The sequence below is a fragment of the Dama dama genome, chromosome 22, assembly GCF_033118175.1.
Source record: "Dama dama isolate Ldn47 chromosome 22, ASM3311817v1, whole genome shotgun sequence".
NCBI lineage: Eukaryota > Metazoa > Chordata > Mammalia > Artiodactyla > Cervidae > Dama > Dama dama.
Genome location: NC_083702.1, coordinates 3,683,928 through 3,699,813, shown reverse-complemented (window position 1 = coordinate 3,699,813; position 15,886 = coordinate 3,683,928). Strand labels below are relative to the sequence as shown.

General features: G+C 58.5%; 1 protein-coding gene across 1 annotated transcript in view; it reads right to left on the bottom strand.

Annotated features, from left to right (window-relative positions):
• Nucleotides 1-15,886, bottom strand: part of CELSR1 (cadherin EGF LAG seven-pass G-type receptor 1) — a 162,720-nt gene that overhangs the window by 25,059 nt on the left and 121,775 nt on the right. The window contains exons 21-25 of the mRNA XM_061125630.1: nt 14,360-14,564; nt 13,146-13,313; nt 11,393-11,519; nt 9,419-9,619; nt 4,370-4,544 (exon numbers count right to left, since the gene is read on the bottom strand). Coding sequence (XP_060981613.1) covers nt 4,370-4,544; nt 9,419-9,619; nt 11,393-11,519; nt 13,146-13,313; nt 14,360-14,564 — 876 coding nt within the window. The remainder of the gene's footprint in view (nt 1-4,369; nt 4,545-9,418; nt 9,620-11,392; nt 11,520-13,145; nt 13,314-14,359; nt 14,565-15,886) is intronic.

Genomic DNA, 15,886 nt, shown 5'->3' with positions numbered 1-15,886 from the left:
CCATCCATCCCCCCATCCACTCATCTACCTATCCACCCATCCACTCATCCACCCATTGACCCAACCACTCATCCATCCATCCCCCCATCCACTCATCCACCCATTGACCCAACCACTCATCCATCCATCCCCCCATCCACTCATCTACCTATCCACCCATCCACTCATCCACCCATTGACCCAACCACTCATCCATCCATCCCCCCATCCACTCATCTCCCTATCCATCCATCCACTCATCCACCCATTGACCCAACCACTCATCCATCCATCCCCCCATCCACTCATCTACCTATCCATCCATCCACTCATCCACCCATTGACCCAACCACTCATCCATCCATCCCCCCATCCACTCATCTACCTATCCAACTATCCACTCATCCACCCATTGACCCAACCACTCATCCATCCATCCACCCATCCACTCATCTACCTATCCATCCATCCACTCATCCACCCATTGACCCAACCACTCATCCATCCATCCACCCATCCACTCATCTACCTATCCACCCATCCACTCATCCACCCATTGACCCAACCACTCATCCATCCATCCACCCATCCACTCATCTACCTATCCACCCATCCACTCATCCACCCATTGACCCAACCACTCATCCATCCATCCACCCATCCACTCATCTACCTATCCACCCATCCACTCATCCACCCATTGACCCAACCACTCATCCATCCATCCCCCCATCCACTCATCTACCTATCCACCCATCCACTCATCCACCCATTGACCCAACCACTCATCCATCCATCCCCCCATCCACTCATCTACCTATCCATCCATCCACTCATCCACCCATTGACCCAACCACTCATCCATCCATCCCCCCATCCACTCATCTACCTATCCACCCATCCACTCATCCACCCATTGACCCAACCACTCATCCATCCATCCCCCCATCCATTCATCTACCTATCCACCCATCCACTCATCCACCCATTGACCCAACCACTCATCCATCCATCCCCCCATCCACTCATCTACCTATCCATCCATCCACTCATCCACCCATTGACCCAACCACTCATCCATCCATCCACCCATCCACTCATCTACCTATCCATCCATCCACTCATCCACCCATTGACCCAACCACTCATCCATCCATCCACCCATCCACTCATCTACCTATCCACCCATCCACTCATCCACCCATTGACCCAACCACTCATCCATCCATCCCCCCATCCACTCATCTACCTATCCACCCATCCACTCATCCACCCATTGACCCAACCACTCATCCATCCATCCACCCATCCACTCATCTACCTATCCATCCATCCACTCATCCACCCATTGACCCAACCACTCATCCATCCATCCACCCATCCACTCATCTACCTATCCACCCATCCACTCATCCACCCATCGACCCAACCACTCATCCATCCATCCCCCCATCCACTCATCTACCTATCCATCCATCCACTCATCCACCCATTGACCCAACCACTCATCCATCCATCCCCCCATCCACTCATCTACCTATCCATCCATCCACTCATCCACCCATTGACCCAACCACTCATCCATCCATCCCCCCATCCACTCATCTACCTATCCATCCATCCACTCATGCACCTATTGACCCAACCACTCATCCATCCATCCCCCCATCTACTCATCTACCTATCCACCCATCCACTCATCCACCCATTGACCCAACTACTCATCCATCCATCCACCCATCCACTCATCTACCTATCCATCCATCCACTCATCCACCCATTGACCCAACCACTCATCCATCCATCCACCCATCCACTCATCTACCTATCCACCCATCCACTCATCCACCCATTGACCCAACCACTCATCCATCCATCCACCCATCCATTCATCCTACCCACTCATCCATCCATCCCCCCATCCACTCATCTACCTATCCACCCATCCACTCATCCACCCATTGACCCAACCACTCATCAACCTATACCCCCATCCACTCATCTACCTATCCATCCATCCACTCATCCACCCATTGACCCAACCACTCATCAACCTATCCCCCCATCCACTCATCTACCTATCCACCCATCCACTCATCCACCCATTGACCCAACCACTCATCAACCTATCCACCCATCCACTCATCTACCTATCCATCCATCCACTCATCCACCCATTGACCCAACCACTCATCAACCTATCCCCCCATCCACTCATCTACCTATCCACCCATCCACTCATCCACCCATTGACCCAACCACTCATCCATCCATCCACCCATCCATTCATCCTACCCACTCATCCATCCATCCCCCCATCCACTCATCTACCTATCCACCCATCCACTCATCCACCCATTGACCCAACCACTCATCAACCTATCCCCCCATCCACTCATCTACCTATCCATCCATCCACTCATCCACCCATTGACCCAACCACTCATCAACCTATCCCCCCATCCACTCATCTACCTATCCATCCATCCACTCATCCACCCATTGACCCAACCACTCATCAACCTATCCCCCCATCCACTCATCTACCTATCCACCCATCCACTCATCCACCCATTGACCCAACCACTCATCAACCTATCCCCCCATCCACTCATCTACCTATCCATCCATCCACTCATCCACCCATTAACCCAACCACTCATCAACCTATTCCCCCATCCACTCATCTACCTATCCACCCATCCACTCATCCACCCATTGACCCAACCACTCATCAACCTATCCACCAATCCACTCATCTACCTATCCATCCATCCACTCATCCACCCATTGACCCAACCACTCATCAACCTATCCCCCCATCCACTCATCTACCTATCCACCCATCCACTCATCCACCCATTGACCCAACCACTCATCAACCTATCCACCCATCCACTCATCTACCTATCCATCCATCCACTCATCCACCCATTGACCCAACCACTCATCAACCTATCCCCCCATCCACTCATCTACCTATCCACCCAACCACTCATCTACCTATCCATCCATCCATTCATCCACCCATTGACCCAACCACTCATCAACCTATCCCCCCATCCACTCATCTACCTATCCATCCATCCATTCATCCACCCATTGACCCAACCACTCATCAACCTATCCCCGCATCCACTCATCTACCTATCCATCCATCCACCCGTCCACCCATTGACCCAACCACTCATCAACCTATCCCCCCATCCACTCATCTACCTATCCACCCATCCACTCATCTACCTATCCATCCATCCACCCGTCCACCCATTGACCCAACCACTCATCAACCTATCCACCCATCCACTCATCCACCCATTGACCCAACCACTCATCTACCTATCCCCCCATCCACTCATCTACCTATCCACCCATCCACTCATCTACCTATCCATCCATCCACCCGTCCACCCATTGACCCAACCACTCATCAACCTATCCACCCATCCACTCATCTACCTATCCATCCATCCACTCATCCACCCATTGACCCAACCACTCATCAACCTATCCCCCCATCCTACCCACCCATCCATCCATCTCTCCATCCACCCATCCATCCATCCTACCCACTCATCCATCCATCCACCCATCCACTCATCTACCTATCCATCCATCCATTCATCCATCCATTGATCGAACCACTCATCTACCTATCCATCCATCCACCCTCCATCAATCCACCCATCTCTCCATCCATCCATCCACCCACTCATCCATCCATCCACCCATCCACTCATCTACCTATCCATCCATCCATTCATCCATCCATTGATCGAACCACTCATCTACCTATCCATCCATCCACCCTCCATCAATCCACCCATCTCTCCATCCATCCATCCACTCACTCATCCATCCATCCACCCATCCACTCATCTACCTATCCATCCATCCATTCATCCATCCATTGATCGAACCATTCATCTACCTATCCATCCATCCACCCTCCATCAATCCACCCATCTCTCCATCCATCCATCCACCCACTCATCCATCCATCCACCCATCCACTCATCTACCTATCCATCCATCTACCCACCCATCCATCAACTCACCGACCGGTCCACCCATCCATCTGTCCATCATTCACCATCCATCCAGTCACCCATCTGTCCACAAACCAGGCAGACATGGGAGTTTTTGTGTTAGGTGCCACAGACGGAACCCTGAATGGTCTGAGCCCAACCCTCAATGTGCTCACACTTGACAGGAGACACTGAGTGATCACACTCCTGTGAGCAGATGTAGGTGCTAGGTGCCCAGGAGGAGGCCAGAGAGCTCCCCCGCCAGCACTTGGGGGCCCTGACGTGGGTTCCTGAGATGCCCTGCGGGTCCCCGGAGTGGTGCCCAGTCCCCGGCCGGGCGTGGCCGCTCTGCGCATGCTCACCTGTGACGATGGCCGGGATGCCCCAGCCCACCACATAGTAGAAGCGCATGGGCCCCGCGTCGATGTTGCGCACCTCGGTCAGCATGCGGTAGACGTGCAGGCTCTCCACGAAGGTCCAAGCGAAGGTGCTCATGTAGACGTAGTGCAGGAGGATGGCGATCACCGTGCACAGGAACTGCGGGAGAGGCAGTGGCTGAGTGTGGCCCGCGACCCTGCACGGTGGGCTGCCGGCCAGGCGGCTCGGGACGGGGGTGGGGGGCTGGAGGGAGCGGGGGTGGGGTGCGGACCAGACGGCACGGGGCCCGCAGGGGCTGGGGGGCCTGGGGGTGGGGCCTCAGGGAGGGACCAAATCCAGCATTCTCCAAACAAGAGGGCACGCAGGTCTGAGAAAGGAAAGCAGCTCGGTCGTTTCCCCTGATTGACCCAGGTGCAGCTGAGCGCCAACAATGCCAGCATCTCAGGCTCCCGACGGGGAACAGAGCACAGGGAGTAAGGTGCCTGGGGGCCCCAGGACACCCGCCCTCCAAGCCGGGTCAGAGCCATGAGTGAGCCTAATGCGGGGTGATGGGTGCACACAGCCTCGAGAGTTTTTATCAGAAGCTAGAAACTTGTATTTTCACTTCATGACTCCAAAATTTTAAATGTGGACATTTCATTTAACACTAAAAAATATGTATCATGGAGACAGCTCAGGCTGTGGTCCCAGTGGTGACCGTGGCCTTCATCCACCACTCGGGCTCTCCTGCAGGTCCCCGCGGTCCAGGGATGCGGCCGGCGGGAAGGAGCCTCAGGCCTGTGACCTCGCCATCAACTAAGACAGAAGTCACCGCGCCTGTGCCGATTTATCGGGGCCTCTGCCTCCCGCGGAAGAAAGCAGGATGGGCGGCGTTCGTTCTCTTTCCCTGTCCCCGGCTGGTGAGGTCGAGTGTCAGGAAGAGAAAGTCAACCTCCACAGTCGAGGCTCAGCTTCCCAGCTTCTGGGGGCCTTGGCGACCAGCCCTGAGTCCCTGGACACCAAAGGTGGGGCAAGAACAGGAGGAAGGTAGTGGTGGGGGGGCGGGGCTGGGGACACTTTGGGATCTGAGGCGTCCAGCCAGAGGCCACTGGTGCACATCCAGTCCCAGGTGCCCAGGAACGGAACTTCAAGACCTCTGCCTTGGCCCAGAGCAGCCTGCTGGGAGGGGGCTGGCTGCCCAGTCCGGGAACCCAAGGCCCAGAGGCTGGGCAGGCTTCCCTCCAGGTCCCAGGAGGCTGGACTGGCAGGAGAGCAGAGGAAGGACAGATGGGGGGAGGAGGAGAAAGTCCCTGGTCACCACTGCGGGGTCCCACCGTCGACCCCTGGGGAGCCACGCCCCCCGCGGAGCCACGCCCCTGAAGGGGTACCACACCCCCGCGGAGCCACGCCCCGCGGGGCCACACCCCCTGTAGAGCCACACCCAGCTGGGCCACGCCCCCTGAGACATCCTGTCCAATCCTCACTGCTGTCTGGCCAGCCCGACCCGGGTCTCAGTGTCTGTGCCAAGGAGACACTTCCACCCCAACAGACACCTGCCATTGATTGAGTCCACCTGGTGTTTGCTCCAGGAACAGAGCCCGGCCATGTGGGAGGGGCCCATTTTAGGATTAACATCTGTCAGATGCACACAAAGCGCGAACCCAAGCAGAAGCAGAAACAGAATCTTAGTGATGCCTGGAGACACGCCCTCTGCCTCCGACGCTGCACAGGAAACGGGGGAGTCCACCCTTAGGGATGGGCAGAGCTGTCAGCCTGGCCGCAAAGGGTGAGCCTGAGGCGGCGTCCGCCCCATACCAACCCCCAGGCCCGCTGTGCAGAGCAGTTGGCTCATGTGTGTGCTCAGTCGTGTCCGACTCTTTGCAACCCTGTGGACTGAAGCCCGCCAGGCTCCTCTGTCCATGGATTCTCCAGGCAAGAATACTGGAGTGGGTTGCCATTTCCTCCTCCAGGGGATCTTCATGACTCAGGGATTGAACCTGCGTCTCCAGCATTGGCAGGAGAATTCTTTACCACTGAGACACCTTTGACCCACGGTTGGCTCAGCAGAATGAAGAAGGGGGAAGAGGCTGGTGTGCTGCCTCATATAACGTAAAAAGTAAACCCACAAAACCACCTTTGGGGAAAAAAAGTGTCAGAAGCCGACGTTTTAAAATGTAATGGGACCATACATGCAGGGGTTTCTGCACCAAAGGTACTACCATTTCCAGAAACAGAACAAAGGCAAACACTAATGCACAATAAATCATTTCAACCTGCCAGTAATCTGGGAGATGAAAACCTCGCCTGGAGAGGGGACTTGAGTTTACAGAAAACCCATCAAAACCAGGCGTGGTGCCAGGCCCCAGAATTATGTGCACGGCATTCCTCTTATTCGTGTTCACCAGCGCGTGGAGGCCGTTCAGCTCTCCTTCCAGGGGCCGGTGAGTCAGAGCTTGAAGCTAACGACAGCCTCTGAGCGTTTCTCACGCCAGGTTTGGTTGCGAGGAGTGGCCCATCCCCAGCTCTCCGTCCCTCTGTTCAGACCTCTCAAAGACACCCTTGAGGGGTTTTGCCCTGAGTCACACAGCCCCCCTCCCCCTGCCTCCGGCTGACGCAGGGACAGGGACATGCGGGCAGGGAGAGGCGTGCTGAGCCAGTGGGTGCAGAGGGGCAGCCCAGCCAGTCCAGCACCCCGTCTGCCCTGGGGGCCTGACAAACACGGGCCCGTCCTCTGTGCCAGGCCTGGCAAGCCGCCAAGGTCATCATGGCACCCTCTCAAGGTCGTCTGCTTGGACGCCCTGCCTCTCTCCCTAACACCCTCCTCCGGAAGCTCAGAGAAGGGAAAGCTCCAACCTGCAAGGGCCCCCGGGCCAGCGAGCCAGGAATGCTGTGTCTTTTTACTAACTGCATCCTCTCCGGGCCGTCCACTCTCACAGACACACTTCCTCCTGCAGTGAGGGCTGTCCCCCACACCCAGCTCTGCGCTTGCCTCAGCCCCTGAGGACCGGCGTGTCCAGGCTCACCTGCCACTGTTCCCAGCTCACCTGGTGGCGCTCCCTTCTGGACACTCGAGGCATCGCGCCCCCTGCCCCCTTCCTCCATGTCCGCCTGGTCCAGGCCCTCTCCTCCTGACCCCATCCTGGCTGTGGCTCCAGCCCCCAGACCCAGGAAGATGCCGTCCTAGTGCCTCTCTGACCTCCAGCCTCAGCCCTACCCACCCCTCTTCCCTGTCACCACCGTCTGTTTACCAAAACATAGACCTGGTCATGGCTGTCCATGGCACAGGGCTGCCTGCCAACAGAGATGACCAGAGATCCGGGCCCCTCCCACTGGACAGTGACGGGACCGTCCTGCTCAGCCATCCTCTGAGCTGGCCCAGCGCTCCCATCAGCTACTGCAGTGCCAAGTTGGCACCTGACGCTGCTGACCCACCATCCATGTCTGAGTCTGAGACAGTGGACGGGAGACTGCAGTTCTTCCCGGGTCTGGGTCTTGGGTAGATTCAACACAGTGACAACCACAAGTCCTCACTGCATGAGGGACAGAGAAACGACACTTATGTCAGGAGCAGGTGGCAGCTGGAATGCCCCCTGAAAGGGTAAGGGCCCCCTGCTCACCGCGGGAGAGATCGGAATTAGCTGAGTAAACTCTGAACTTCCTGCCGTCACTACATTTGCACATGTGATGGTCAGTTCCAGGGCCATCGGGGTCACCATTTATGATGGACCCATGAACTCAGACATGATGAACTCTCGTCCCTCACCAGGTCACCCAATCTGGCCAGCCCCGGGGCTCCCCACCTGTGAGCAGGAATGCTGCTACCCCCCAGGGCCCCAGGGAGGTTGCCAGGAGCCAGAGCATGCAGGTAAAGCCTTGGGCACAGAGCCGGTGCCTCCTCCTTCACCCCCATCGAGGGGTTGTGACCCCTGGTCTCTGAAAACCTCCTTTGTGAAAAAGGAAAAGCCACTCACAGCCAGCCGGGGACCAAGCCACAAGCCTCCCTCCTCCTTCTTGCCTTTCTCTCCCCTTAGGGCAGGTCCCTACCCCAGGCACCAGGGACCTCAACCCAGCCCTGCCAGCATTCCTCTGGGGCTCAGATCCCTCACGTCCTACGGAAGTGCCTGCACCCTGCCCCCACTCTGGCTGCAGCCAGTATCTTATCCTCTCCTCCCTGAAGCCAAACCACTTCAGTCTCGACCAGGTTCTCCAAGTGCTGTCGTTTCCACCCCCCTCCTTTGTACGTTACCTTTTAAATACACTGTGGCTGGTGGGCAAGAATGCAACTGATTATATACATCTAGCCCCATAATAGGCAGCTACCTTGCTAAACTCTTTAATTATTTCTCATAATGTGTCTGTAGGTTGGTCTGGATTTTTCTGTGAGGTCCATCATATCAAATGTATAATCACCTAACGATAACTTCCAGGAGCCTAGGTAACACCCCATGAATCCACGTGACACCCCAGGAGCCCACGTGACCTGGGGTGGCTAGAGCAAGACGCCCCGTATTTAACGCGATCACACTGACGTTCACCCTCCCTCCTCTCCCCCACAATTCTCTCTCTCCACAAGCTCCCTTCTCTTGTCACCTTGCCGACCCGGACCACCGCATCACCGAGTTCTGGCCTGTCCAGAACCAGTGCTTTCACGGAGAGTGTGGCCGTGACTCCCCAGAAAGTGCAGGGCTGGGAGATGTGGCCCCACAGGGATGACTTCAGGCTCAAGTGACGGCTCGCAGGACTCTGGGGTCTCACAAGTGTACTCTCTGATGTAATCACAAAGCATCTGGATCAGGAAAGTGAGCGCTGACGCGCACAGAGCCCTTGGCTCCCAAGGTGACCTTGCAGGGAGATTCCTGCCGAGGGCAAAGCAACACGCCCACGTGCTGGGCCTGGGTCCCCAGCTTCCCACCAGACTCCCCAGCCTCACCCATCCCTGGAAATGGCCGCAGACACGCCGCCCGGCCCCAAGAACGGGTGAGAGGACCCCTCCTGCTCCAGCCCTGGAGGAAGGTCGGCCCGTGCGTGCGCCCAGGTGGGGGCAGGGTCCTCACCGGGTTCTCGGTCTGGGCGATCCCGATGACAAAGACCAGCTGGGAGGAGAAGAGCGCGGCGATGAGGTTCCTGTGGATGCCGTTCAGGTTGGAGCGCAGCGTCCGCACCAGCGCCAGGAGCACGAAGGCCACCAGCAGCGCGGCCAGCGACAAGGACACGGCCGCGTAGGTCACGATCTTCAGAGGCAGGACCTCCCCGTGCTGCGGGTGGGTGGGCCAAGGGCGGGGGAATGCGTGAGGGCCGTGGCTCTGATGGCGCTTTTGCACAATCAAGACACACTGACACTTAATTACCACAGACAGGAGCCAGGGTGACGACCACGTGGCTCTCAGGGGAGCAGAAACCAAGAACGACAATGAAACGAACAGTCTGGGCTGATAGCAAAGTTCTGCAGATGCCGGGGGGCGGGGGAGGGGGGGGGCGGGACGGCTGCAAGCACTGTGGAGGGACACAGAGCCCGTGACCTGCACGCTCAGACTCAGCCGAGACGGCAACTTTCATGTTAGATGTGTTTTGCCATGGTAAAAACGGATTCAAAAGCAAAAACCCTCACACGTAACTCCTGCTGTCTGGCAGGTACAGAAGCTGTCCACCCAAATGCTGAGCTGAGAGACCTTCAGTCTCAGCTCACACCAAGGACAAGAGGGGTCTGGGCTGCAGGAAATGACAGTCATCCCCTCTGATTTTGTTTCTTTCATCTAGGCCAGAGTCCAGTGGAGGTTCGGCACTTGGGGAACAAACATACCGATTCTATGGTAACTTCTAGAAAGCGCTGTTCTGAACTCATACAGAACTGTCAGACAGGCTGCCTGGGGGAAGTGAGGAGCCAGGCCTCGGTGGGCCGGGGGTGGGGGGGGCCACCGAGTGCTCCGGAAACTGTAGCAGCACCTACTCCCCGAGGCTGGGGGTCTTCAGACGCCTCTGGCTTTGAGGCCCCAGGGCGTGGGGGGGCCTCGATTTCTACTCTCATTTAATTTCTTCTACCAGGACTTCCTTCTGCTTCCTTTGCCTGTGAGGCTGCTCCTGGCACTGCCCAGCTTCCTGGCCATCAGGGGACCCCCAAACCCGGCCCTCTGTGGACAAGGATGATTCACAATCAACCCCGTCCAGGCCATCCAGGCCCCGTGCTTCCCGCTGGAAAGTGTCCCTGCCCACGGGAGCCTTGCTGTCCCAGCGCCCAGAGGTACAGTCTCTGCTGTTGCCACTCTGACGCCCCGTCAGCAGCAGCTTGTGGCTGACTCACCTCCCGAGAACGTGACAGACACTTGGGCCACCGCAGACCCGGAGTCCCGGGAGGGGCGATGGCCGGGCTGCTTGGGGCACATGGCAGGCCTGAAAATACGGTGAGGTCCCCGAGGCACCCAGGCCGCCTCCTCGCACCAGCACACACTGGTGCCAGCTGGCCCCGCCCCGCTCCCGGGCCCCGCCCCGCTCCCAGGCCCCACAGCCTCACGGAGGCCCACGGAGGCCACTGAAGACGCTGGGGGATAAACATCAGCTGCCCACTGCTTCTGCGGCTCCAGACCGAGCCTCCTCTGTCCTCCCAGGGGCGGTGTGTATGGCATTGGAGGGAAATAACTCTATTGTTCCCGCCCCATCTCTTCCTTAAAATTTTACGTGCAGCAGAAACCGCATCACCTAACAGACTGCTGAGCACCCTGCTTTGAAGTGAGGTGTATATTCCAGGAGTTTCCTTTCAGCCGGAGGTTCAGGGCGGCCATCACAGTTTTTAACTTACAACGTGGCCTCTTTGAAAACCCCTTCTGGGGGGTTTTATTATGAAAATCCTAACAGAGTCTGGCCAGTCCTCCTGGAACACAGTTTGCAGGTGTGGCATCGGTTTGTTCAGAGCCCTTAGGAGGAGAGGGAGAGCTCGCAGAGGGGTGGGTTTGGGGCCAGGCTGATTTTCCAGAGGGACAGGTCCCTGGACACACTGGCCAGGTGGGCGGGGTGGCCCTGGGGCTGGTGCCCACCTCACGCCGGGAGACGTCCATGAGCACGGCAGAGCTGGCGGCGTGGTTGCACCGGCAGGCCACGTGGGTCCGGTTCCGGGACAGCAGCTCACAGCCTTTGGCCGACCAGCCTCCAGTCCCGCCGGTGCTGCAGAGGAAAAGGGGGTGAGGGGGGTCTCCGAGGCCCTCCCACCCCCGCTGGAGCCCAAGCAATGTCCTTGGTGCGCCCTGGCCAGGCGCCACTGTCTCTGCTGTGAGGACCGCGGGCTGGCTGCCCCGGGGACCGTGTGCACCCTCTCCCTTCCCTTCCCAGGCCTCTAATGAGCACCCTTGGAAGTTCACATCTCATGCATCATCCAGCAGTAAAACTTCAACGGGTGTCAGAGGCCTCTGTGTCGGAGACATCACTCAGTTGTTCAAACAGCCACTTTGTGCTTGAGTCTCCTTTTGAGTCTCGATGATTTAAGAAGAACCTGGTGCATCCGTTCACACTTTCATCTTCAGATTGCACAAGGTTTATGGCAGCCGCCTGGAAGCGGGGCCCATCATTACCCTGCTTTACTGAAGGGAAGCCCCAGATGACAGGCTGCCGCAGAGCCCTGCCCAACTGACTCTGGGAAAGTCGAGCGACGCCTCTGATCCTTAGTCTATTCATCTGTGAAATGGGATGTGAAGGCTCACACGTGTTTGCCAAGAACGTGAAGATCTGGGCCGGCAGGTGCAGCACAAAGCAGGGCGGATAATTAGTGCACCGGCTAATTGCCGGGATCCAATCAAGTGACCACGAGAGACAGCCGGGCCCAGCGCGTGCCAGACAGACCTCAACACCGCCTTCCTCGTCAAAGGGGGCCCTTCATTCTCTTTTGTAAGCCAAGCGTCTGCTACCCTCCGGGCGCTATGCTGGCTGCTCGTTAACTAGAATTTGGAAAAACCAGAAGGAGGGGGAGTGACGCGTGGTCTGTGCCGAGCCAAACCTGCTTCGCAGCGGGAGCGCCAGCCCACGGCCCTGCAGAGCCCCCGCGGCAGACACCCCGCCGGCCAGCGGAGCCACAATGTCAGGGAAGGTCTGGGCTGCACCGCAGCGAGCTCAAGGCTCTGTCCTGGGTGCAAGCGTGACGGGCGGGGGTCGGAGGCAGACGGATGCTGCTGCTGAGGGCAGGGCCTCTGAGCGGTCAAGCCAGCCCCAGCAGCTGCCATGTGGGTCTCCGGGGTGGGACGGCTGAGGTCAGGGACCCTGGTCTGCTACAGGGAGCCCTTCCTCACGTCCGGGATTTCCCACTGTCAGTGTGGGAGGACCCTGGGCCCAGTCTCTGACTCCCGCCCCCGTGTGTGTCCAGAACGAGCCCCTGCCTTGCCCGGTGGTGACCGGGGCACCTGCTGGCAGCAGTCCCGCAGGGGAGTGGCCCTGTCCCCGTGCTGGGCTTCTCGGGAGATCACCGTGTGTGCCTGTGCACGTGTGTGCACAGGTGTGCACAATGTGCATATGTGTGTTTCAGGCATGTGTCCATGTGCATTCATGTACACATGAGCGTGGTCATAACTGGGTACGTGTGCACACACACACGTCTGTGTTTCCAGGTGTGTATGCACGTACACTTGTGCTTATGGAGGGCTCTGACGCCCCAGGAGGGACTGAAAGGGACCACAGACAAACGCTCCCCGCCCCAGGACGCTCTGCCAACAGAGCGTTGGGGGCCTGTGGGCAGGAACCCTGCCTCAGCAAAGCCCCCCAGAGACACACAGCGTTGGGGGCAGGGGATGACGTCACCCTTACGTGATGGAGTGGTTCCAGAAGACGCAGACCGGCTTGGTGCGCTCCTCGGTCTCCAGGAGGGCGAATTCCATCAGGACGGGCCTCTCCAGGGGGCTGGGCAGCGGGGCCCCCTCGCTGTAAACCACCGTGCTCACCACCGGCGTGTTGATGACGGGCCGGTTAGGCAGCCTGCAGGGAGAAGGCAGAGCCCAGGACAAACCCGCGTGCGGCCCCGGCGAGGACACAGCTCGGGGTCTCTCCGGGAGGGACCAGACCAAGCGTGCGAGCTCAGGGCCTCTGCCCTTGAGAGCGTGTGGCGGGCTGGGTGGAGGAGGAGGGGTGTGGGCTTGGTGAAGGTTTAACCACGGACAGGTGAGCACACGCCCCTCTGGGACAGAGGCGGACTCTGGAAATTTAACATGAAGAGAAGGAACAAGCGAGCAGATGTCGGGCCCCACAACCTGTAACAGAGCTGGAAAACCCTGGCCGCGGGAAACGTCCCGTAAGAGGAAGGCGAGGCCGTCGCTGTGGCTCAGGGAAGCCTCTCGTCCAGCCCCCGGGCAGGGCGCACGTGAGGACCGCAGCCCCAGGCAGGAGCTGCCAAGTGACTCAAAGTTTGAAAAGAGCCAAGCCTCCCTGGGTGCCTGCCTCTGCTCAGGCCTCAAAGCCCTCGGGTGGCGTTTGATTCTTCAGCCAGTGTTTACTGAGCTGCCCTTGGTGAGAAGAGCCATCTCACTGGGAAAGACCCTGACGTTGGGAAAGACTGAAGGCAGGAGGAGAAGGGGAAACAGGATGAGATGGTTGGATGGCATCACAGACTCAATGGGCATGAGTTTGAGCAAGCTCCGGGTGTTGGTGATGGACAGAGGAGCCTAGGGTGCTGCAGTCCATGGGGTCAGAGTCGGACACGGCTGAGCGCCTGAACAACTTAGGGCTGGGGTCACTGGCAGCTGGTGGCAGGCAGGGGCGAGGGGACAGACGCTCCAAGCAGGAATAACACTGCCAAGCCGGGGGCGTGTGTCGGGAGGGGCACTCCTGGCAGAAACGGCAGGCAGACTCCGAACGCCTGTCCGAGGGAGATCGCAGGGCAGCGGTCTCTGGCCTGGAGCCGGGGTCACTGTGCAGTGTCCTCATACAGATGTTCCGGTGGTCGAGATTTTGACTTATCGGCACTTGGAACCTTCTGGAAATCTCCCCACACCCGCCCCCGCCCCGACTCCTGGAGTCAGCCTTACCTGAGGCTGCGGCGATCCGGGTCGTAGTGCTCTGGCAACAGCTGCCCCAGGGTCCGGTAGATGAGGACCAGGGCGATAGCAAACTGCCCAGGCTCCTCGGGGTGTCTCTTCCGCCTCCTGGACGGGGCCTCTGTCTCGGCGCTGGGCCGTGGGCGCACCATCTGGGGGGTGGTCTTGCGACCGGCTGGCCTCACCGTGGGGCTCTCTGCAACGGAAGCACGGAGTGAGGACGGGGGCCAGACACCTGTGATCCCACCAGACCGCTTTCTTCTCAAGCCAGTGAAATCCATGGATGCTCTGTGGAAAACCGTAGGCAGTTCCTCAGAAGCGCGAACACAGAACTGCCCAGGACGCTGCAGTCCCACTTCTGGTTGTGCCCCAAAGAGCTGGGAACAAGGACTTCACCGAGGCTTGCACACCTGCGCTCACGGCCCCATGAGTCACGGCAGCCACGAGCTGGAGCAGCCTAGGTGTCCCTCCATGGCTGACGGGCTGGGAAAACGTGGTCCATCCGCGCGGGCCACAGCGTGGGTGAACCCGGGGACATGATGTTCAGTGAGGACACAGTGGGACGCTGTAGATCCCACTCATGTGGGTGGCCCGGAGACCCCCTAGCATGCACAGAAAGCAACTCCTCACTACCCTCGCAGGAGGCTCACAGCCACACTCACCCATGTTTCCAACAACCCCCAGAGTGCCCGCTGGGCCTCGTCCAGAGGTCATCTCGGGAAGCATCTCCACCCAGCACACACCGCCTGGAGCACAGGCTCCAGGGAGGCAGGCAGGGGGAGGGGGTCTTTCCTCTGCCCCTCATGACGGGGGTGCCGCAGGCGGGGAGCCAGGCTCAGGGTGGCCGGCGAATCCAGCAGACTCCCCTCTGCTCAGCCAGTGCCGCCCTGAGGCAGACGCCCACTTTCCATATCCTCTTGGCCCTGCTCAAGGCCATACCGGTCAGCGGCTGGTTAACACTCCAGCTGACCATACTCAGGCTGGTTAGCAACCCTGGTTAGCCACACTCAGCCTAGTTAACAACCCTGGTTAGTCACACTCAGGCTGGTTAACAGCACTGGCTAACCACCCTCAGGATGGTTAATAGCAATGGTTAGCCACCCTCAGGATGGTTAACAACCTTGACTAGCCACCCACAGCCTGGTTAACAACCCTGGTTAGCCACATTCAGGCCAGTTAACAGCATGGCTAGCCACCCTCAGGCTGGTTAACAACCCTGGTTAGTCACACTCAGCCTAGTTAACAACCCTGGTTAGTCACACTCAGGCTGGTTAACAGCATGGCTAGCCACCCTTAGGATGGTTAACAACCCTGACTAGCTACACTCAGCCTGGTTAACAGCATGGCTAGCCACCCTCAGGCTGGTCAGCACTGGCTTTGGGATCAGCGGGGTGGGGCTCTGACCGCCGCTAGGGTTGCTGCTTTCAGGGTCTGGCTGCGAGCTTTCTGGAAGGTGCGTGCAGGAGGCACCGCCCTTCTCCTGCTTCGGCGGCAGGTCCCCTCACAGGCTGTCCGGGA